The 26363-nt window shown below is 37.5% G+C and overlaps 1 protein-coding gene across 1 annotated transcript in view; it reads left to right on the top strand.

The window, feature by feature from the left end:
• Nep4 (Neprilysin 4) overlaps positions 1-26363 on the top strand; it is a 105697-nt gene that overhangs the window by 66290 nt on the left and 13044 nt on the right. Inside the window, exons 5-8 of the mRNA XM_067157399.2 lie at positions 9484-9695; positions 11822-12044; positions 20580-20756; positions 23844-24006. Coding sequence (XP_067013500.2) covers positions 9484-9695; positions 11822-12044; positions 20580-20756; positions 23844-24006 — 775 coding nt within the window. The remainder of the gene's footprint in view (positions 1-9483; positions 9696-11821; positions 12045-20579; positions 20757-23843; positions 24007-26363) is intronic.

Genomic DNA, 26363 nt, shown 5'->3' with positions numbered 1-26363 from the left:
CTTCAATTCCAGCCAGCTGTCTTATTTTGACTTTTAGTTGACATGGAAGGTTCTCAAGAGTTGACCTGTATATCAAGTAATCCTTGCACAGTTCTCGTGAGAGAGCTTTTAGGAATTCACATCTACAAATGTTTTGTTTGATATTTCCAAGGTAAACAATATGTGAGATGACTCCAGCAATATTCATCAAAGCAAAAAATAAGGAAAGAGATCACCTGTTTGTTTTTCTTGTGACATTATAGGTTTCCTTCAATAATTTATCTAAGGTGTCTATGCCACCTCTGGTTCCAATATAATGTGTTAGAATTATGGGCTTACATTCATCACCACTTTCTTCACCTATGGAATCAGAACGGTGTTCAGTCGACAGCAACAAAACCACTTTATCTGGTTTGAACTTGTATGACACAAGAGTAGCATGTTTACCATAAACAAACAAACTGCTGTACAATTGCTATTCCTTATGCTCGGTGTATACTGACTGTGGAAGGATTTCTCTCTTGTTTTTTCTTAAAGTTCCTAATATTGAACAGGATGAGATGGCCCATAGGTATCATGATTTGATATTATAAAATAAAGTAAGGCATATGAGAATATTGAAAGATACACATAGTCAGTCTGGTGTGGACAGAAAGATTTCAACATTGTCAGGTGTGCTCGCGACAATCTGTCGCCAAGAGTTAAGCCTGTCATAATGGGTGATATATTTCCTTGTCGAAAGCTAAGAGGATTAAATCGAGCATTCAGAACAACAGTGCTGATTGCTACGAAGAAATCAGGGAGCGTTTATTCTTGAACAAGGGGCAGCCCGTGCGTCACGAATACAGAGAAAATGTTGCAATAAAGTTTCTCGTGCCTCCAGGCATCTTGTTGTTAAGTTGTCAGGGGGAGATATTTAAACTGACCTCTGCAGTGACAGCGAATGATAAAATTTCTAAAGAGCTCCCAGATGCACCAAAATGACAGAATACAATATGAACTCCAGTTATCTCCCCAGATAATAATAATTAAAATATTCCAACCACTGAATTGAACAGATGGGATTTTTTAGATATCGTCCCCATGTTGATTAATTGTAAGTTTGATGAATTAAAATAATGAACTCTAGGAAAAGACCCACGCTGTATTGCTATTGGTCAGCAAGATTGCACCAGCATAGACGCCGACTTAGTGCACAACAAAGTGGAAGACAGAAATCAAGTAATATCTTCGTGATCGCCGAACGATATGAGACCAGAATACGACACGTGAATGTGTATCGCCAGTTTATTAAGTGGGATAAGTTAAGAGATCCAAATCCACCTGCAAGTGCCGATTTAGGATAACCAACTCCCCTCCCCCTCGTATGACCGCGGGTGATCCAGGCGGGGAAACCATATCGTCCACAAATAACAGGGAGTGGAACCTCACATCATCAGTCGTTTGAAATAGCTTGATACTCTGACATGTTGACTCTGCAAGTCAGTACCCCGGGACGCATTCTAAGTCAGTTAGAGTTGAAAGTACGCGAGTCGTTATGAAAGTGAAGACGAACAGTGAGAGTTAAAACATTTATAAAGGTTTCATGTAATTGAAAATAAATAATTAACGGAACGCCGATAGTACTTTTTTAAAGCAGTGTGCGGAGCCTGAAGTAATAATTTCAAGATAGACGGTGAAACAATTATCCGGAGCAAGGAACTGTAGGAGCGAGGCGATCACTAGATAGCCTAGAAATACGTCAGGAAGTGCCGGTTAAATACCGGGATACACGCCAGGTCGAATAAAACAACACATCGTCGTAAAGTGTCACAGCTTTTGGTTCCAGGCGCAAGTGAAGAAAGGAATTGTGAAAGTGTCATGGGTCTTTAGGCACCTATAAGTGTTTTATTGTAAAATCATTGTAAATTCATAATTAAGGTATTAATAATGGGTAAAAGCCCAGGAGTGGTTTTTTAGTTAGTATTATAAAATTTCACAAGATGAATGAGTAAACCACTATGGGGCCATGAGGCTTCTCAATCGCCACGAGACAGTGGAATTCTACACAGGAATGAGTACACAAATTTAATATATTTGGGGATGTTATCATGATAAGACGGGACTCGGTGTAAATTAATCATGGTTACTTAACGTAACGCATGGATCGCTTCCCAAATCCATGATTTATTTAAGATAGACAGACGAACTAATTTACATTAATGTAATTATGGGTTAGACTAATTAATTGAGTATTTATGGAATATATCTTTCAATTAATGCATGCTGTTTGTAAATACTTTGATTGAAGTTCATTTCAAGTGTCAGATTTTTCTTTTATGCTAACCCAGTTTATTTTGATTTCTCAATCACTGCGGTGATTATTTGTACCTTAGTTAGGCATATTTGTTACCAGACAGCCAGAGTGTATAAATTATGTGTTTGGGTACAGAAGGTCATGAGAAATAATAATAATAATGCTTTGTGAATTTGCAAGTTAAAGTGAAGGAAATAATAATAATGCTGTGAAAGTTTGCTGGTGAAAGTAATAATCAATGTAGAGATAACATGTGGTGTAAAAGACTTTAATTCGGGCAGTAAATTTAATTTTTACTTAAACTGTTGATTTCACATTTTTGGACTCTAGTCTATAATAACCGTAAAAATTTGTTTAGAAGCGATAGAGGCACGTGTATAGGATGGTCATGATATGTTGAAAGCCCAGAGTGGTTTGAGCCCATTTTTAATGTTGGAAGTCGTGCGGGACAAAACTCTGGCATGAGGTGAAAATTGAGCCGTACTGTTTTTGATGATGAAATAGATAAATCTCGAGGCCTAAGATGATATAATATGCTGATTCTGGTGTTATGAGTGGCAGAATCCATGCACCAAGGATTAATTATTGAATTAAATGTTTGAAGAGTTCCAGTGGAATAAATGGACTTCAAATGAAAAAGGAAGGAATAATTTAGCAATCGCAGGTATTGGATATATTTGCCCAGCCACGATGTGCCATAGGATTTGAGATGTGTCTTGGGAGGACATGGTGTCCCCATAAAATTAACGGCAGTACGAAAATGAAGGTTGCGGTTCCGAATACCGTGGTGTCCCGACCGATGTAAGTCGGATCTTGGTGGATCGTAATGGGACTCTCAACATATGTGACTAAATTCTGAAGACTGGAAATTAAAATATAAAACTTTCAATTTAATGCTAATAATAATCCAAGTAAATCTTGTCTTAATTGACTGCTTAGTGCCCAAGTAGACCGAAATTGTAAAAGCTTATGCATTAACCATAAATATCGTTAGCAGTATTGTAACATGTGAAATTAAGTTATCATAATCATAATAATAATAATAATTCGAAGAAGAATAATAGGTAGAATTTGTTAGATTATTTTGAGAATAATAATTATGGTGAAATAGATTCAAAATATTAAATCCATGATGAATAAGTGATACAATAATGATAATCTCCTCTGATGAAAATAATAATAATAATAATAATAATAATAATAATAATAATAATAATAATTTGTTATGTAACTGATCATTAATTTGCGCAGATTTATTACAAGGAAACACGACCCTTCGTTTGAAAAATTATAATAATGATAATAATGATAATGATCAAATATAGGATGATAATTGAAATAAATGATAATCATAAAATAATTAATGGTAATCATAAAATACGATAATGATCAGATAAATAATGATATTGATAATTATTTAATAATCATAGGAAGATATGATAGGTACAGTCGTCATGTGTCTATTTGGTCGGAACCAAATGTTGGTTTTCCACGTGGGTGATAGTTGGCGGTATGTGCGAAATAACCCACGGACGGCACATGTCTTAATTATGTATTCTTTTTCAGGATGGAAATTTCTAAGTGTAATAATTGTCATCACTTGCAGTTTGTGAATTAAGTAAATAAATTGCTCCTTATTACAAATTCAATAGGAAACAGTTTTCATATCTTTTTATTGTAGTTAGTCCAGTATGCCCATGGAATTTAAGTTGTCACTTCCCAGTCCTATTGTGGAGCTCTATAATTAGTATCTATGAATGAGCCATTCCACTTACCTTAATTGGCATGCCCCGTTCATCCCTGTGTTCATTGGTGTGCCTACATATATTTTTTTATTGTTATTGATTAAAATTTTTAACATCTTCTACGAACTGATCAACCTTGAGATTAAGGCTAGTCTGGGACTCAGGAGGTGAGCAGGTGCAATGTGGACAGTTTATGCTGTGTTGCCAACTTATTAGCTAATGGTACTGAAAGAAAAAATTGTCTTCCATAATCCCTCATCCTGAGCCTGAAATAGAATCATTTGTTCTCAAAACAATATCTTCTGCAGAATTGCTAAATTCGTATGGTCCTGTAGGTTGCTTCCCACAGTGAACTTCCATATTTAAGCCATAAAACATTTTTACATCGGCCAAACAGTACACTTTTATACCATATTTAGCCAGTTTTGATTTCATATATTATCGGAAAGGGCAGTGTCCTCGAAACAGCTCCAGCATTTCATCAACTGTTCCGTACTCGCCAATAAAGTAATGCTGTTTACAATTATTATTAAACTGTTCAAACACTTCACGAATGTGCTAATTTATCATATTGACGCTGGACATTTCTTGTGTTTATGTTGTCAAATCTAGCACAGCCTAGCAGGAATCTCATCCTCCGTTGAGACATTGTCGTCTTGAAATATTCGACTCCTGTGAAATGAGTTTGATACAGATCTTCAAGATTTAGGTGAGATGATGAAAGGACACCTGCCACCTGCCATGTATAGAAGTCTGGAAAATGCCTTCATTTCTGCGAAGTTAGTGTCTTTGGCATTCCTCCTTTGGTCATACTTGCTCCTAACGTCTGCGATCTTTATATTCCTTTATATGATTTTGTCAATCTTTTTCTTGGTAAAAAATAAATTCCAACACCCCAAAACCTGAACTACACTTTTTGTTGGTCCTCGGAACACCTGGTAAATGCATACAAAAAAAAACTATGTGGCGGTCACCTCACAGTTTGAGGTGGAGAGCACAAATACCATTTAGTTTCATTGTTCTTCCCCAAAATAAAATTGGATTGATTGTTTACATCATATATCGAGATAGTATGTTCATACTCGTCTTCCAACTGCTCAGTATCTGTATTATGATCACTTACTCCTACCTCGTCTCCCTCTCCATCATCGCTGTCTTCAGCAGAATGTATGCGGTATGAATGAGATTCCAAAAGTAGTTCCCTGATCCACTATTCTTCTCTCGTGTCCATTTTACCACAAATAACAGTCAAAAGATGGGAACAAACACAAAACTGCACACAAATTTGACAGTCTTAATTAGTCACGCACGGAACTTTAGACCGTAAAAATGACACACACACACTTGGTCGCACACGGAGCTTTATACAGGATGTTGAAGCTTTTGCTTGCAACAACAGAGTGCGTGGAGTGAAACTGATAAGAGATGCACATGGTTGTAGGGAAGGTACTAGGAAGTGGAAAGACTTGGCGCCAAATCGAGTACACACAGCAGAAATAAACAGTAGGCCCAGTCTAAATGACCGTGGTGCGACCAATTGAGGCTTAATTGCCTCATGCTGAAGATTGGGTCCATTGTAGATAATCCACTTCTAAAGCCTTACTGTTCCTCTTCCTTCTACCTTTTTCTCATTCTCCTCTCTAATATTCTTTCCAGTATTGTTGCCACTTGTGATAATGAGTGTGATTCTTCTATAGTTATCACACATTTTTTTGTCCACCTTCTTAAAGACTGGTATTGTTATTCCCTTTCCCCAATCTTCTGACACATACTTCTGTCTCCATATGCACTTCAATAATCTGTACACCCATTGTAGCATATGGGTCCAGTAGCCTTTATCATTTCCACACTAATGTCATCCATTCCTGGTTCCTTCCCCATCTTCACTTTACAGACAGCTAATTCCACCTCTGACGTGATTACTACCGTCTCCTCTGCACAATTTCTTATATTCAGCAGTTTATCAAAATAATCCTTCCATCTTCTCTTTACTTCCTTTGGATGTGTTATCAACTCTCCACCTTCCTCTTTCATAAGCTTTGTATAAACTTTTTCCTTCCTATTCATATAATTCCATACAGCAATCCTATCTCCCACTAAATTTAAAAATTAGATTGGTTCAGACACTCACACTCCCGTTATTTAATTATTGTGATGTTGTTCTTATTGATGCAACCATTAAACAGACCAGTAAGCTATAAAAAGCATTAAATTCACATATAAGATTCATATTTTCATTAAATTACTCTGCTCACGTGACACCCTCTTTTGAAAGAAAGACTAGGGTGGTTAAAAATGAATGAACTACGCAAGCTACTGTAGTTTATAGACAGTGCCATAACCTTTTTTCTTTGTTTAACTAACTTTCATCCTTGCACGACTATAATACACATTCTGCTCCCACACCATCGCCATTCCCAGCAACAAAACTATTTTCAACCGGTTGTTCAAAGTATCGAGTGCCGGACTCTGGAACTCTCCTCCAGTGCAGTACCAGACTCTGGAACTCTCCAATTAAAATCTACAAACTTTAAGAACTTTAGATCTATTTGCTGAAATTATTCCCTAAACTGTAAAACTACCTGAGTGTGTGATGCATCATTGTATGAGTAAATGGTTATATGTATTCTTAAGATTTTAACTTAGACAGTATAGATATACTTGCAGTAGTTACAGTAAATCAATTAAGTTGCATTTGTAATGTAAAATTATTACTGTAGTTAAGTTTAAAACTTTTGTTTGTTAATATACTATCATGATATATTTTTATGTATTTTTTTGTTAGGGTTATTGAATGATAACAATTTCATTTGGTCTGCATTGAACTGAGATAGTGTATTGAATAGGTGGAACTACAATAGATTATTAATTTAATTGTAATGTTAGGGTTAAGCATAAGAGAGGGCTAGGAACACTAACTTTGCCATTAATAAAGACAATAATAATAATAATAATAATAATTGTACCATCCGGAAAGGTCAGGAAATCTAATTTAGAAAGAGCCACCAAACTCCTGAAAGCATACCGAATAACATGGAAGCACTACAATAAAAGAGTGATGTCACGAAATGCAAAACTTCGGCATTACAAGACTGTTGTTCTTCCGGAAGCCTTGTACGCCTCAGAAACCATATTCCTAGGAGGCCACTCTATAATTGATGAAATTGAAAAACAAGAATGGAGAATTCTTAGGAAAATATATGGCCCCTTTCATGTAAATGGTATATGGATCAAAAGGAAAACTGTAGATTTGTACAAAGCAATCGACAAATTCATCGATACCGTACGCAGGAGACGATTGAAATTCTATGGCCACATCTGTAGAATGGACGACACTAGCTAACAAGTTCCAATGCGCTCTGTAAATGGGTATAACGAAGAAAGAATAATAATAATAATAATAACAACTCAGACATAAGTTCAACAGACATTCTAGAAAGATACATCTTTAGTAGACACAAAGTAAACAATTGGGAAGCTACATCAGAGGAACCACAACAAAAACAGTACAGTCCAAAGTCGTTGGAAGAACAGCGTCATATGCCCTCACTCCATATGAGCACTGCGGAGAGGTTTGGAATTTAATCCAGGCTTCTGGGACGCAATCTAGTGATCAGAAATTGTATACCACCACCTCTCCCTACCCTGCTGGCCAACATTCTGATGGTGGAGAATTTGCTACTACTACTACTACTACTACTACTACTACTACTACTACTACTACTACTACTGCTGCTGCTGCTGCTGCTGCTGCTGCTGCTGCTACTACTACTAATTTAAAAAACACTTTATCATAGTGTATTCATGGGCATAGTTCGAATAGTAGAGCGAATACCTAGCTATCAGGAGAAGGTGAAGAAATATGTCTGACAACAGCTAGCTCATGTTTCATACGTAAAGTGAATTGAACAGGGCAGCCTCCGACTGGCAAATTAAGCATTTTTTAATACATTACATTTTCTCGAGAAGTATTGGTTCGATTTTCAAAATAATCTTGGCGATATATTTATAATACTTTACGCTTTAATTCTAAGTGTACAAAACAGTGTAGTTATATTTGAGAAAACGAAGTTAGTACCATTATCTTGACAGATGCTGAAACCCTGGAAAATTACTGCAAGTCCAATTATGAGCCCCCCCCCCCCCCCTTGGTACCATTACTGAAAGTGAAAACAGGAAGTGGGTATCTTCAACTGTTCACAAGTTATTTGAGTGGACATCTTACCTGAATAAGCCTGTATCTTTCTTTACATTCCAGCCATTGTCCATCGGACCATATGGATGGAAACCTGCATCAGTGCTATTACCAGTATTGATTGGTGATGATGGTGCTACTACTGCAATGTTTTGTGAACTGTGGCTATTGACACTGCCAAATTGCAATCATTTCCAGAATATTCATTGGAACATCATAAATTCATTCCTGGAATTTTTTTTTTAAATAGTGCACCGAGCTCGATAGCTGCAGTCGCTTAAGTGCGGCCAGTATCCAGTATTCGGGAGATAGTAGGTTCGAACCCCACTGTCGGCAGCCCTGAAAAATGGTTTTCCGTGGTTTCCCATTTTCACACCAGGCAAATGCTGGGGCTGTACCTTAATTAAGGCCACGGCCGCTTCGTTCCCACTCGTAGCCCTTCCCTGTCCCATCGTCGCCATAAGACCTATCTGTGTCAGTGCGACGTAAAGCAACTAGCAAAAAAAAAAAAAAAAAGTGCAAGACTCCTTTTCATATTCGATCACTTATAAATCGCAGCTTGAACAAAACTCTTTACTTCTTTGCTGCACTTGCTACCAAAGCTCAGCTGCATTGTGTCCATGCTGTTACTTCCATTAACAACAACTATAATGAGAGAGTGATAACCATGTGGCTCGCTGCAGGTCAAACCTAGTCCTAGTAAGTGCAATTGCATGGTCTTTGTGTACAGTCAGGAAAATAATTCATTTACAGTGCCTAATTTATGTCTAGGTTTTTACGTCTTAAGAATAATTAAGAAATTAAAAAGTGTTCCTAACAAACTATGAATTTCATGAAATTCACTTCCACGGTGAAAGAGTATTATTGTTGTAAAAAGTAAAAGAGCAGGGCAGTCCCAAGTTACAGGGGCAGTACCTGGACTGCTAGATGCTACATCCTATTACATTTCTCTGGAAACTACTATTCTGCAGCATCACAGAACACACTCTAGGGACCACTGTATTAATTCGTCTGAAAGTCTAATCTTCTTAACCATTTTTCCAAGAGATTTTGTTGAAAATGTTACGTATTATAACCACATAAATATGGAATATATGGTTGAACATCCATTACTTCAAATGTCTACACTTCGCATTCACTTCAGGTTAGAACGGATTTCAGATTAGTTGTATTGCCATCATCTTAATGTACTCTTACAGTAAGATTCATATCACCAAATATTCAGAAAGTAAGAAGCTAGTGTTCACCAGTACTCTCTCTGCTAACAGATTACCTCATCACCAGACGAGAAGCGTAACGTTAGTCACTTATACCAGCGGCTGACCGTGGGAGAACTACGCCAGATGGTGCCGCAGATTGAGTGGATCCGCTACCTCAACATCATCACTCCTAAGCCGATCACGTCCTCTGAGCCCTGCGTCATGTTCGCCATTAAGTACATGCAGGATCTGGTTGAACTGTTGGGGAGGACTCCACCCAGGTATTTGAAAAAAAAAAAAAAACACTTTGTGTCAATTATGTTGGATTCTTTTGGGCTTAAGAATCTTCTTTTTCTTCATCTCCATGATATGTTTCTGCTTATGCAGGTCATTTAGGGCTTAAGAATCACGTATGGTATTTCATAAATCCCACAGTGGCAGCCTTGAAGACGGTTTTCATGCCACGCAAATGTACCTTAATTAAGGCAACGGTCTATTCCCTCCTAGTCCAAGCCTATCCCATCATCGCCATAAGACTTGTGTCGGGGCAACGTAAGATACTTTGTGTTTAAATTTCCTTCAAACAAGTATATTTTTCAAAGAGATTCCCTTATATTACCATCTCATTGAAATTGAATGTATTGTAATAGATTGTTGAAAGTTAATTCAAGATTTTCTGGAATCCTTCCAGCGTGCTGGGTAGGGAGGTGTTGAATGAGTCTTCGCCATCACTGTCTGTCCAGAAATGGCTTTCCTCTCGCCACTGACTCACAGTTCCCTCCTCTTCTCTCCACATCGTCTTTCAGCTGGTATAGCCATCTCTTCCTAGGTCTTCCCACTGGCCTTCTTCTTTCAACCATTCTTTCTAGTCATGCATGTGGTGTTCTTGTGGCATGTCCATACCATGTTAGTCTCAAAGTCCTTAGCTTCTCCTCTATCGATTCCACTTCCAATTCCATTCTGACATCATCATTCCTTACATGGTCCTTGCGTGTTTTTTGAAGGGTAGTTTGTAGGAAATTCATTTCACATGCTTGAAATTTAATAACTTCTCTCCCTTTCAGTGTATGTGTTTCTAGACTATATGTGAGAATGGGCACAAAGTATGACTTATACAGAGCCATCTTGGTTCTCATGGGCATTTTGTTATCCCGAAGTAGATGTCTTACGAGGTTGTAGAAGTTAACTGCTAGACACTCTGTTTATTATTTCTTTACCTGCAGTACCCCTGCTGGAAATCATATTCCTGAAGTATTTGAATGCCTGTACACAATGAATGTTTTCACTTTATGCTTTATGTGGCAGCCAGTATTTTTCCTACTCATTTTCAGTGTAACAGTTTTTGTTGTGTTAGCTTTCATCTGATACTGTTAGAACTTTGCTACCCATTTATCCAGCTAATGGTACTGAATAGGTGGACCCTTCTCTACCCTTTGATAGCCTAGTTTGTACCCCTACCTCTCTCTCTCCCCAGATAGCTACATCGTAAGCACACACCAACGTAGTAGTTCTCCATCTTGTTCACTTTTCAGGTTTTTAAGAACACTGTCCGTGACAGTAAAGAATAGTAATGGTGAGAGTGCGCTCCCTTGTTGGACACCCTGTGTGGTATTAAACTATTCGGAATGGCCATCCCCAATATACACACAGCTGTTACAGTTGTGGTACAGTAATAATAATAATAATAATAATAATAATAATAATAATAACAACAACATACACACCTTTCCATTACAGAATGTTATGCCTTTCATTGTTCAGTCTGCAAGCCTGTGTGAATTAGCCACTGTCCTCTATTTGCAAGTCGTTCTTTGACCTTGTATGTTTAAATCATTAAAACCGAGTCTAACAATGGTCATCTTTGTCTCTCTTGGCTTCTCTTACCCCCAATGGCTTCAGCTATCGCATGCAGTCAGTTTAATTTAATGTTCTTGTTAATTTGGACTTTCTCTTTTAATAGTAATAATAATCGTATGACAACAGCTACCTTGTGCCTGAATAATCAGTGTAATGGCCTTCAGGTTGGAGGGTCCTGGGTTCAATTCACTACCTTGTCTGGTTAATTCATCTGGATTTAGGACTGGATGTTTGTATTTGCCATAATACTTGCCTCTACACACGCACGCATGCACACTCTCTCTCTCTCTCTCTCCCAGCAGGCTCAGCTACCATATGCACATGTTTTGATTTTTCACTTTGGTGATGGTTGGGGCAACCTATTACTGATTGTGTGTAAACAACAGAGATATGGAGACTGACACTGGTAAACAGAGTACAGGTACCAGCACCTTCACTAACACAATACAGTTATAGAATAGACTGGATTTAAAATTAATTTCAAATCTTTCTCAAGTTTTCTACATATATCACACATAATTCAGTGTTCCGTGACTGTTTGTCATTGCAGCACTGTTTCCAACTACTTGATGTGGCGCTTTGTACGACATCGTGTGAACAACCTGGATGACCGATTTGAGCATGCAAAACAGAGGTTCTACTACATTCTCTTTGGACAAGAACAATCCCCTCCACGATGGAAAAATTGTGTGACTCAAGTCAACAACAACATGGGAATGGCTGTAGGAGCCATGTTCGTTCAGAAATATTTTGACGAGAACAGCAAGAATGATGTAAGTGTGGCTTATTAAGTTTAAGGACCAATAATCTTGATGTTAGGCCCATTATAATGCATCACAACAGTCTCCACTTGCCTGCTTCACTCAAAACAAAGATAAAAATAGACTTTTTGTAAACAGTGACATGCCTGCTGCTCTCCTCACTGTCATAAACAAACACTAGTAACACTTCAACAAAGTGCAATTATATTTTGAACTAGCTGATGTACCCGTGCTTCGCTACGGAATTCTACATTGCATACAGAATTCTAGGTTAAGGAGCGTACATGTTGTGAATAAGATTGTATTAAATTGCATAGCTCTTAATGTTATCCCAGAAACGCAATACATCTTTTCTCGTATAAAGACTGAATTAAGGAATTTTCATTGTAATTGTAGGCCTTCTTGCCTACCATCAGTCACAATCAAGTTAGGGAGTTTTCATTATAATGGCAGACACTCACTCTCCACCTGCCTTTTTACATCCTCAGAAAGACTGTTTTTGTGGTTTTCCCAACTGAAAGCAGCATTGGTCATTACAATGACATCAGTAGGAATGTCACGATTAAAAGCATTGTAAAATGAAATACTTGATCAAATTAAAAACCACACATTTTCTCACTTTTAATGAACAGTACTACGCTGCCAATCTAACAGTCGATAAAGTTCCAGAGCTGGAATGACCAGGTCGCAGGCAGCTGTGAACACTACTACTACTGCTGCTGCTGCTGCTGCTGCTGCTGCTGAAAATGAAAATCGACAGCCTGTTTGTTTCCAGTCATTCGACCAGGTCAGAGATAGAATGAATGAGGCCCCCATCTAGCGGCAAGGGTAGGAATTGTGCCGGCTGCCGAAGCCTGTCACACTCCTCTGGGGCAATAATTAATGAATGACAGATGAAATGAAATGAAATGAAATGATATTGGAGAATGTTGCTGGAATGAAATATGACAGAGAAAACCGGAGTACCCGGAGAAAAACCTGTCCTGCCTCCGCTTTGTCCAGCACAAATCTCACATGGAGTGACCGGAATTTGAACCACGGAACCCAGAGGTGAGAGGCCGGCGCGCTGCCTTAGCCACGGAGGCTCCACTGCTACTACTACTACTACTAAATGTTTTCATTCCTCCCTGCCATTATTTCATAAAGTGTGCATACTGCTCATTCCAATCAGTGCCTCAGAGTAGGAATCAAACAGCTGAAATATTATGATGAACCAGTGTGTTATATACCAGCAGTATCAGAAAATGTATGAACCAAAGTAATGGCTTGCTATCGAAGAAAGTTATCTAACTCCCCAGCTATTTTTCGCCTATATTCAGGCAAGCTGTTATACTCGGTATGCAACAGTAATCCCATCTATCAGAGATGAATGGCAGCATAAGAGACAAAGAACACCACAACAAACAATGGCCAATGTAATGTTATTGTTGATCAATTTTATGGGCTTTCAATATTGTAGGCCTTCACATTTAGTTTCCTTCCGACTCCGAAATACCACTCTTATCATAATTGGTATGGTAAAACTGAATAAAATATAAAAGATTGGAAATTGTATTCTCTATAACTTTTGTTATTTACTACTTTTCGATAGGACCAATAACATAGGCATTTAAAAATGAAATTTTAGGTGGCTTCTCCAAAACTACCATTTCATCAAGGGTGAATAAAATTATTTATAGCCTAGATTGTAGTTTCTTATTCCCTGACTCTACATACCAATTTTTATTAAATTCTGTTAACCTATTTTCTCGTGGCTCGGCGTTGATATGGACTTAGCAACATAAATACAAATTCATGGATAAGTTATCTCTGTTATCATAGATGGTACCAGTACAGTAAAAATGTATAAAACATAAATGATGGGAAATTTAACTCTTTATAATCTAAGTTGTGTAGTATTTATCGATAGGGCCACTAATAACATAAATAATTGAGAATTACATTTTAGGCCTTCCCCTAAACTACAATTTCACTCAGCGTGAATAAAGTGATTTATAGCCTAGATTGTAGTGGCTCATTCCCCGACTTTACATACCGATTTTCATTAAATTCTCTTCAGCCATTTTTTCGTGATACGCAAATGTACGTACATACATACATACATACATACATACATACATACACACACACAGACGAACAGAAATGACGGAAAATTAAAAAGTGCATTTTCTTATTACTGTGGACACATCCGATATAGTAATACCATTCTTTTTAAATTCTGAGCAATGTACAGACAAAACTCTTACTTTATGTGTATAGATATGTAATATTTCCCCCATTCTTTACATTTGTTCCTATCCTCATTCGTATATTTGATTGATTTATATTCATGTTATCAAGCAAGCTGGCTGCACATTTCAGGCCACACAACTATGAGCTTGCATTTGGGAGTCGGTGAATTAAAACTCCACCATCGGTTGTCCTGAAGATAGTTTTCCATGGTTTCCCATTTTCATACTGCCAAATACTGGGGCTGTACTTTAATTAAGGCCATGGCCTCGTCCTTCCTTGTTCTAGGCCTTTTTCTGTCCTCTTATTTATCGAATGGTTTTTAGTGCCAGGAGTGTCCAAGGACATGTTCAGCTCACCGAGTGCAGGTCTTTCTATTTGATGGCCATAGGTGACCTGCATGTCTGGATGGGATGATGATGATAATGCGGGGGGAGGGGGGGGGCAAGAACCCTAGTGTCGGCACATAGCTTACTTCTGTAGAATAACACCAACACTGACTAATAATCATCAGCAGTGTCATAAGGACTTTAGCTTACAAAAATCGATCAAGTAGTGAATATTAAGAATAAACTTAAATATTGTATTTAAGCGGTCTGCTTATTCAAAACATATACAATTTATTAAATCTAGAATATGTATCTTCCCCTAAAGGTCATCATCAGCTAGATTACTTCACTAAATACATCCCATATAAAATCACATTCAGCAGCGGCGATTGGGAATTAAAAGTGTGTGGGGGAGGGGCAAAAAATGTACAGACAACAAAAAGTACCCGGGTTAGTCAGATATAGCGGGCGGTTGGGGGGTGTGCACGGCTGGGTATATGCATGGAAACTGGGGGGAAAATCTGATGGTAAGTTTTATATGCTCCCTGAGCAAATTTCCACAGAGAGGTAAAGGTTTTACTAACTTAAGTGTGGTAATAGTTTTTGAGATATTGATTCAATACTAGACTATAGAATAAAACTTTCACCAAAGGAACAATATACACATATATTATAATTTTATTAAATAGATGTATGGCATGATTAGCCTATGCAATTAAAAATAATTTCACATTTGACTACACACTAAGAAACTAACAGACACTAAAAAGACTGCCAGATGGACGAATGCGCACAGCAAGTCTTGGCAAAAAGTATACCCCTGCTACCCTTTCTCAGAGCACATGCAAAGTCTTCGCTACTTGCGGTGGCGCTATGCAAATCGGTTAGCTGCGACGAACGACATTTTTCCCGTATTTCTGCTAATAATAAAGAATTGGCTGACAAGACAACAGGGCTTGTACAAATTGCTTTTTTCTTAATAATTACTATAATTCCTAGTTTCAGCTCAACTGCCCCCCCCCCCCCCCCCCCCCCCCCGTAATTGCTGCTACTGATCACATTAATAGATTGGCAAGACATAATTTAAAATACACTTTCATATGCAAGGACATTTAAAATAAAATATTTGCAAACTTGACTAAAGTTCCAAGTCATGTTGTGAATAATATTGATGTGAATTGTTCATAAAATTCTTGATGAAAAAGTCCATATCTGATGTATTTAGTGAAATATTCTAGCTGATGATGACCCTTAAGGGAAGAGACATGTTTTAGATTTAATAAATTATGTATGTATTGAATAGATAGACCGCTTAAATACCATATTTAAGTTTATTCTTAAATATTCGCTTCGTGATTTTATAGTCAATATGGGTTTTTAACAAAAATGAAGCTGTTAAACCTTGTTACGTGTAATATAAAAACAGATGACATCACTAGGCAGAAAATTCTGAAGTGAAATGTGTTTAGACAATGGTAGAACAAGGGTCTATGTTGAGCATGGAAGTAACAGGCCTGCTTCCCCCACACCAAGCTTCAACAATCACAAGCGACAATCCACTCTGCAATAATTAGCCAGTGTTATTCTATCTTTGGAAAGTGAAATTTTTCTCATTTCCAAATTGAACGTGCAATCTGATCAGGGACAGAAGTCAAACTAAAACAGCTACTGAATACTTAAAGGGTTACATCAGCAAGCAAGATAAGAGTGCTGAGGAATGTATTTGCTTCAAATGTTTGGTTTACAATACATTTTCAGGCCTAAGTAATTTTCAGTCATTCTTGCATTACTTTGAGTATTAAACATAAAATAACAAGTATTGTATTCCTACAATTGATTTGAAATAAGAATATACGGTATATGTTATAAATTTCTGTGTTATACCAGGCATTCCGACTCAGCAAGCAATAATGGCTTTGGAGCGTGTTTTCACAAGACTCCTGAAATGCAACATAGACCCTTGTTCATGGTTACACTTCAATTTTTGCTATTAACAATTTTTTGATACTGTAGAACTGATATTTCCAAAAATATTTGGAATTTTTGGAATCATTTTAAATATATAATTATTATTCATAAGGTAAGAATATGAAAGATCTGAAATGATATTTTGCAACAAAATGTATTTTTTATCAATGAAGAAATTTGACATTTTATATTTTAGTCCTCTTATTGCTATGCTGCTGTTTACTAGTGAACTCTCCAGATATCCCTTCACTGAAATACTGAATTTCGAGTAATTGCCTTAAGTTATGTTCACACAAACATCCCAAAACACAAAAATTGCACCAAATCTATTTTCAACTTTTGGATTCCTAATCTGAGATACTGTACATACAAAGTATGAGGCTGAAATCTGAAGTGTAGAGATATAGTTAAATTGTACACTTGATTTTTATCATTACCTTGATGAAGCTCTTAATATATGAGTAGCCTAGTTACAAACATGGCCAACTCCATTTTTTTTTTAAATCGAGGTTATTGCCGATTCATAGAGTAAAGAATATGGGGAATCTAATTACGAGATTAGTTAGTATCAAAATCAGCCATAACAGTGTTAATTTAGCATTATAAAATCAACCTAAGTTACATAAACGTCCAACTCCTAATGGCATTGGTAACAAAATCGACCAATTCCTCGTTGACCAATCATAAGTTTCAATTTAATCACGTGACTGGCACAGATGTTTGTGGGAACTGGGAGTAGACTGGTTGTTGATATTGTGTGATATGAACGATTGCTGTACTAGAAATTTTTAGCTGTTGTTAATAGTTTTATTGTACCGTAAAAGGAATTAATTATACATCAAAAGGTTACTTTGTGATACGGAGAAAAATGTAGAAGAGACTCCTCCTGATAAAAGCAGGAAGAAAGTCGCCAGACCAGAAGAATGGAAACGTGCAAAAGAAAAGAAAGTGAGGTTAGTAGTTTCATTTATTTGAAAATTAATAATGCTCCACCTAACTTTTATTATGGTAATAGTTTAGTAGAATCACGAGTTTGTGTTACTGTTTAATTTAATTGTTTTTGTGTAGTATGGACCAAAGAAAATACCAGTATTTCCAAGCTGTGGTCATAGAGGAAAGAAGAACTGCAGTCTCCTGAGACTGATGGACATAAAGCAATTCCACAGAGCATTTTATGCTGTACTGACAAAGCAGAGTCAAGATGCGTTCATAACGAAGTACTGTTCGTCAAATTCTCCAGCTAGACACCGACCAGATAACGGGGTGAGAAAGGCTACACTTTTGAATATTCCATTGAGAACATCGCAGGAAATAGAATTCAAGTTTGCAGAAAAACCTTTTTAGGAGTACTTGGCATTACAAAACATCGGGTTGAAGGGGTTTTCAAACGTTTTAAGAAAGAAGGATGCCTTATACCCACTGAAACCCACGGCGGTTACAGAAAGACTGCTGTTTACAATAGCAAAATTCTGTCAATGAAAAGTTTCATTAAACAGTTTAAAGGAAGTGAATCGCATTACTGTAGGTCAAGAAGTGCCCGTATTTATTTGGACTCTAATCTGAGCATAGTTAGAATGTGGAAAATGTACCAAGAAACAGTCTCCAATGATTTAAAAGTTAAACAATCGCTGTTCCGAAAAATTTTTGTTACCAATTTTAACGGCAGTTTTAAAGCACCATCCACAGATGTTTGTTCTACTTGCCTACAACTAACCGAGAAAATAAAGCATGAAAAAGATGAGGCAGTATTGAAGAAACTACAGACTGATTTGACGTTATACACAATGCAGGCTAAAGGATTTTTCACCAGGCGAGTTGGCCATGCGCGTAGAGGCGCGCGGCTGTGAGCTTGCATCCGGGAGATAGTAGGTTCGAATCCCACTATCGGCAGCCCTGAAGATGGTTTTCCGTGGTTTTCCATTTTCACACCAGGCAAATGCTGGGGCTGTACCTTAATTAAGGCCACGGCCGCTTCCTTCCAACTCCTAGGCCTTTTCTATCCCATGGTCGCCATAAGACCTATCCGTGTCGGTGCGACGTAAAGCCCCTAGCGAAAAAAAGGATTTTTCAAGCTTCTAAAACAGGAAACCCCTGGCGTGTTCATCATATCATTCGACATGCAGAAGAATTTACCCATACCATAGTTGCCTGATCAAATTGCATACTATTCCCGACAGTTATACTGTTACAATTCGACTGTTGTTTCTGGACATTCTACTGGGAAATGGGCGTTAAGTAAAGGGAATGTTGCAATGTACTCGTGGGTGGAGCACGAAATGAGAAAGTCATCTAATGAAGTGGCTTCCGCAGTGTTTAATGAACTACAGAGTAAAGCAGATTCAGGTACTTTCAATAATGACGTACACACTGTCCGTCTTGTCGCGGATGACTGCCCGGGACAAAATAAAAACACTACAATTTTGACAATGTACCTTTCATGGTTATTCCGTACCTTGCCAAACATTCGGATGATGGAAATTGTTTTCCCTGTCACTGGCCATTCTTACATGCCGAGCGATAGAGTTTTTGGAACAACTGAAAGAGATTTAAAGAAAGTGGAGACAATTGTTCAACTAGAAGACTACCACGATGTTTTTAGGAAACATGGAATGGTAAAGCTCCTGAAAACCCACTGGAATAATCTTGATTGGAAAGCTGAAGCTAAAACATGTGTGAAAGATCCTGGAGTATTTCACTTTAAAATTTCACAAATTAAAATACTTGTGCTTACAAGGAAGTCAAACTTGATTACTGTTAGTGGGGAACTCAACTATAATTTGGAGATTGCGCAGTCTTTGTCAGTTACGAAAAAAGGTAAACGACCAAAAGATATAAATCCTACAGAACTAGTTCCTGGCATCAGAGTAAAGCCATTGAAGATACAAGATGTGAGAAATTTACTTCAGAAACACTATGGAGAGGAGTGGAACAAACATGAGAAACTGAAATGGTTTCAAAAGATTATTGACAAAAATGACACCAGAGGCTGATTGTTGTGAATGTCTCATTCAGAATACTGAGGGTGATTTTGAAGTTGTTGAAGTGATTGTGTAGTTTCAAAAAACTGAAAACTATCATAGAATGTATGAAAGATCAACTTTCTTATATTTGTCTCATTTATAAAATAATCACATTTTCTTCATTAAAATTGACAATTTTACATATTACATGTTTGTTGAATGCACCTGTCATAAATTTTAGAATTACTGACCATTTTACTACGTTAAATCAGTGCATTAGGCGTGGAGTTCAGTTACAATTGTGGCCAGCTCCATTGTTTACTTACAAACATGGCCAACTCCATATTTCAACAGTGATTTTCTATTTAACTATGGAATATCATATGAAAATATTTATGTAAATATGATCCTGATGTTGCTGAGAATCTGCATTCAAAAACTCAGGAGGTAAGTAGGAAATGTATTAAACAGTCTTTTGCCGCTCCTGAAAAATTTTAAGAAATGGAGGTGGCCATGTTTGTAACTGGACTACTCATATACACCTTCGTTATAGACTGTACGCAGTCTGCAAGCCTCTGTGAATTTACTGAACACCTCAAAAATCCTCTTTTTTTTTTTTTAACCACCTCTGTGACCTTTTACCTTTAAATCATTAGAAACTGAGTCTAATCATTGCTGCTTTGGTCCCCCTCTACTTCTCTTACCCTACATGGCCAATCCCCGTATTCTCCCAAGTAAAGTATCCTTTTCTATTCGTATCACACGACCCCCACCACTGAAGCCGGTTCTTGCGTACAGCTTCATTCACAAAGTTCTCTCATAACTTATCCTTTATTGCCTCATTCTAAATATCCTCCTGCAATTGTTCCCACCTGTTCATACCAGCAATCATTCTCGCTACTTCTAAATTATAAATAAGATACCCTGAGGCATCCCAGCTTTCACTTCCATACAGCAAAGTCGGTATGATGGTTTTGAAGAGTATAATTGAAATGTTTGTAATTCAAATATTACTTGACTTATAACATCATTATGAATACAGTTGTTCCTAATCTTTGCAGACAGTTGTAATGACAGAGGACATCATGGAATCTTTTCGAGAGTTGTTGAGTCAGACTACTTGGATAGATGAAGAGACAAAGAAGCTTGCAAATGTAAAGGTGGATGCCATGAAGCTGAGAATAGGCTATCCAGACTCCATCCTGGACAAGGAGAAACTTGACGAGAGATATTATCATGTAAGTGTAATAGCACAACTTACGAGTTTCTTGTCATCAAAACTAAACAATCAAAAAGAATTTACATTCCATCTAATGCTGTTGTTTCTAGGAAGATCAAGTTCAAATCGTTGGCAATGTATGTGACTTTAGTAGACTGGCCATCAAGTGTAGATAGCTTAGATTCCACATAAAAGTTGTAGACCCTGTCGTCACCCACTAACTGCACCAAGCTAATTATAACACTCCATTTATTTCATGTCAAAATTATGATTACCATTAAAATTAACCCACAAGGGGTCAAGTCAAAAAGATTACGTGATAGGTCGCGCATGGTTGATTTGACTAGAGAGTATCCCTTTCAGACCCAAGACTAAGCAGAGGAGAGGGGTTTTTTTTGGCAATTTTCGTTGTTTAATACCTCAATTGATCACAGAAACATAAAAAAGCTGTTGCAGCAAAGAAATCTTATTCCATTGATGTTTTTATGACCCACACATTTGTGTGGGCTGGGTCTATACTCAGTCGTTATAGTGGAGAAGTAGTAAAGTTTGTAAAGTTCACTTTATATTTATTAATATCAATGTAGCAATGAAATAATTTTTTTCTAGAAGGAGATTGAAGGTAGATATAATATACACGTTCTATCACATCAAATTTGTTTATTTATTTATCTAATATACACAATGCAATCAGTGAGAAATTGTCCCAAATTTTGAAGAAAATAATATATATTTGTGAAAAATGCTTACGCTTACTACATCATTTCTTGTGGAATTCCCTCAAACATTTATTCTTACTTGTTAGGCAAAGGTAAATGTTACACTTAGTACATCGCACTCTGGTTCGGCTGAATCAGTTGGTCATGCGACTCATGCGCGCCGTCGGCAGTTCATTAACAGCTGGCCAGTGCTCAAAACCTTCGAGCATTTTGTCCACACATGGGAGTGGTGCACACATCTTCTTATTGGTGGATCTCTTTCTTGTTCTTCCTCCTCTTGAAAGGACACTAAGTCTGTTGATGCAATAAGTATTTCAGCTAAGGCTAATCAAAATTTCATTAGATCAAGATTGTCTTTCTTCGCAACTCCGTTGCATACAGCATTTTTCCTGTACTCCATCCACGCATTAACGGTCGCCAGATCAATAAGGCGAATAGTGGTTTTCAGTGTTCACTTCTTCTTTGTTTTAAAGAAGGTTCAGGTACTCTTCCAACAGCTGATAGCAGGTATCGACATCGCCCATCTTTTCATTCTATTTTTGTGTGCGTTTGGAATTGGTACTTTAATGTACTTCTTTTCCTTTTTGTCTCATCTCTCTACTTCATGAAGAGGGGTTTCTCCATGTAAATTTGAGGCCATGGTCAACCACTTTCAAGTCCTTCCATCAAATTAAACACATTCCATCATCTGATCGGCATACCTCCTCAACTTCACCTTTTACCATCTTTTGGTCGGGTTTAAATGTTTTATTTTTCACTCTTTTCATCATAATAGTGCCACTTCCATAGATTTCTTTCTCACATAGGGCATCAAGAAGGTGTATAGTTGTGAAATGTCTGTCAAAATAATTTTTTGACCTGTACATTGGGTTCTTGATAGATGAAGAACAATATATTTCTGAAATTTAAAGGTTATGTGAAAGCAAAACTATGGTGTATGTTAAATAATTGCTGCAAACATAGCAGTTATTTAATTACACTGTAATCTGTATTCATACATTAAGGAAATAATACCGTATATTCCTTTCCGTGGGCCATTTGTTAGTTGAGGAATAAGAATAAGGTTAGCACACTTCAGTCCCAGCCCACACAAACGTGTGGGTAAAATTTTGTGAAGCTCTACAGGAAAATAAACAAATTATAATTACCGTATCTATGCATCAAAAATACTAATATGGTATTAGTTTCACATTATGCAGTTTGATATCAATATCTAACGAAATGAGGTAGTTATGAACAGACTTACCTGATAATACACCAGTTGCCATGATGACCGCCAAAACCAGCAGAATCAACGTACTTCATAGGTCTTCCACAGGAGCACAGCACCAATTAATGCATATCAAATAGTTCGCATAAACCTACGCTTTAAAACTAAACGGTTCATAATGCTCTCGGTCACTGCAATGAATTGTACCAACTGTTGAAACGTACCCACACAAACGTGTGGGTAGGGTCTGAAAGGGGTATAAAATACCAGTTTTTTAAGCAAAGCACATTGTATTACTAAGGAAAAATATGTTCATGAAACAAAAAAGGACCAGGTAATAAAGCAACATCAGGAGTCGCGCATGGTGGAAACGACCAGGCTTACAGATAAAGCTCTCCACTGGCTGGTGAAGGAAGGGGGAACAGCAAACATCAACAAGTGCAGAGGACGATCCATTGAAAGGTACAGGAGGGGAAGCATGAAACTATTAAGAAAGAATTAAAAATGTATGCGCCCGGTCTAAACGACAGTTATGCAAATCCTCGCGGGTTAAGGAGATATTAACTGTCTGGTCCAACCCAAACAGTTCTCTTTGAGAAACATGGAAGACTGCTGCTTTTGTCTTTCATTTTCTCGAATCTCACTAGACTGCAAATGAGTGAACACGAGCCTGTAGAGGCTATCAAGAAAAACATCTGTTGAAATCATAGGTTGTAAAAAGTTCAGCCTGAAATGCACTTTGATTAACAAAGAAGCCTTAGGAACCATTTGTATAGTTAAGTGAAATTCATTGGGTTCATAGTCTACAAACAAAAATGAAAGAAATTTATACCAGTAGCTTTAATATCATTTCAGTTTCATCTAAATTAATGATGATTTAAGTTTAGTCATGACTTGATTTGATAATTGTTGTTTCTTTCCAATACTGGTTTGTTGTCTTAGTTGTGAATGCTTCATTATGTTTGTGCCATCTTTAATGTTACTGTAAGCTTTGTCAATCCACACAACCTCTAACTATAGGCTAGGGAAAGAAGAATAAAACAAGTTGGCTGCAGTTCAAATCCTGATCAGTACATGTGTTTTGTATTCTATGTAAAAATGGAAGTCCTATGGCAACACTTCTACAAGACTATTCAACTTGGGGTTCAGTAACCTGATGTGCTCTGTCTCCTTTCAGGTGACTATAGACCCAAGACAGTATTTTGAGAATGTCCTGAACCTTCTGGTGTACCTCACTCAGAAAGAACAGAATCGTCTCGGGAAGACGGTGAACAAATCTACGTGGAACACAGCTCCAGCGGTTGTGAATGCATATTACAGTCGTAACAAGAATCAGATCAGTGAGTATACCCAGTGGTTCACTTGTGATCTGTGTTATCAAACTTCACTTCATGTCACCTTGACAAAGGCAGGTCTTATGGCAATGATGGGAAAGGAAGCGACCATGGCCTTGTTAAGGCACACATTTACCTGGTGTGAAAGTGGAAAACCATGGAAAACCATCTTCAAGGCTGTCAAAAGTGGGATTTGAACCCACCATCTCCCAAATACAATCTGACAGGTTGTTTGTCCAACCCTTGTCCCATTTCTGTATGGGGTCAGGTATGAGGTGAAATGAATCAGGTTTTTATGATCGGATGCTCTTCTTGATGTCAATCTCATCAGAGGAGTTAATGAGGTGAAATGAATGATGTGATATATGATAGTAGGAAGGGAGAGGGTGAAACCCGGTGCCAGCATATAGCCTACTCCTGTCAAATAACACCAAGAGGTCTGCTCAAGGCTTAATGTCCCCATCCGATGGATGAATCACCATCACCAGCTTCATATGCTCTCACCCATATGAACACTGCAAAAAGGTTTGGAATTTAATCCAGACTTTTGGCACACAATCTAGTGTTCAGGAATTGTATACCACCACCTCTCCTAACCTGCCAGCCAACATTCTGATGGTGAAAATTTTTTCGACCAACGGGACTCGAACACCTAACTACGGTGTCAGACCGTTTAGACTTCAACGCCTTAATGATCATGGCCACCAGGTGGACTACAAATACAATCTGACAGGTATGTAACCCAAATTTCACAGCCAACACGCTCAGTGTTATTAAACTTTTACGGAGTAAGAACATCATCTCCTTGAAGTGCCATGACCAGACAGAGAGAAGTCTCTTATCCTAACTTATTACTTCTATATATCTTACAATGTTGTCACTGTCATTGTAGAAAGAGGAGAAAATGTTGAACACTGAAAGTGACTGGTCATTATTCTATTATGTGTTGCTTTTCAACTGACTGGTCATTATCCTATTATGCGTTGCTTTTCAAGTTCTCACATCTCCATATCTGTTTTGATTTGTCCTTTCTATGGCTTATATTGACATACTGGGCTACTTTTCTTCTTTCATGTCTGCTCTGTGTTCTTACCCTTTATTCTATCATCATCATTATCATCTTTCTTCCAAGTATTGGGCCATGTGTCCCGTTACGGTCTTCCATTTTTCTTTTTGCAAGACTTGAAAGCAATCAAATGTCCTTCTGACAGGTTCCTAGCCTATATAATGCTTGTTACTATGTTTTTCAATTGTCAAGTCATATAGAGAGACAGAAACACATAATGAGGACACACATGGTCAAACAGACAGGCTCCCACCCCATCTCTTCTCAGCCTTCGAGGAGCTCCATCAGCACAGCAGGTCATCTCCTCAAAACTTCACTCCCCCACTCTCTCACATCCCCTCTACACCACAGCCAATCCAAAGCAAGTAACTGGCCTTCCCCCCCTCCTCTGAAAGCCAGCAATAAGCTCCATGCAGACACAGACGAGTAGTGCACCACCTACTTTTCTAGCGGCCATACCATCATTCAACTTTTACTTACTGTGAACCGATGATGATTCCAAGGGAATCGAAACCACTTTCCACTTAATAAATATTATGTATTATATACTGTGTTGAATGGTGGAACATCCCTCAATTAATTCCTATTACTGTATATAAGTTATACGCCAACATGGAAATAAAAATCATAACTTATGAACTTCAATTTTGTCGTATGCGGTGTAGGATAAGGTATGTTGAACATAAATAACTCTTGGATGCCAAGCAAGAATCATGTCACCTGCTTACTCGTGTATGTGTCTAAGGTATATACAGTCGTATCAGCATAAACTTTATTAAAACATAACCGGTTTTCGGACACTAAGGTCCATCATCAGTGTTAAAATTTAAATGTAATTTCACATAAGTGTATCGTCAAAATTGGTTCTCGAGCAACAGCCTGAGAACGAGGATGTCAACAGGCCTAATTTTAAACTCAATTTAACCAATTTTGATGACACACTTATGTGAAATTAAATTTAAATTTTAACACTGATGATGGACCTTAGTGTCCGAAAACCGCTTATGTTTTAATAAAGTGTGTGCTGATATGACTGTATATAATTATTAATAATAACAATAAAATTAACTACATTAGCACTGTTAATAAGAAATGGCTTTGATATTTTATAATGATTATATGTGTAAGTGCACACTTCTCAGAACATTAGGCCTGAGAAGAGACTGATCATTCCTGTTCAACCCAGACTAACCAAGGAGTTACAGGCTACTGAATGCGATGGCAATTTTTCATCATAAATGTACAATGTAAGAGTGTAAACTCTAGTCAGCCCTGAAGGTTTCCACCATCTCTGCTG

Source organism: Anabrus simplex, chromosome 13 (assembly GCF_040414725.1).
Source record: "Anabrus simplex isolate iqAnaSimp1 chromosome 13, ASM4041472v1, whole genome shotgun sequence".
In the NCBI taxonomy this organism is placed as follows: Eukaryota; Metazoa; Arthropoda; class Insecta; order Orthoptera; family Tettigoniidae; genus Anabrus; species Anabrus simplex.
The sequence above is the reverse complement of the archived record's forward strand: the minus strand, read 5'-3'. Positions and strand labels throughout refer to the sequence as shown.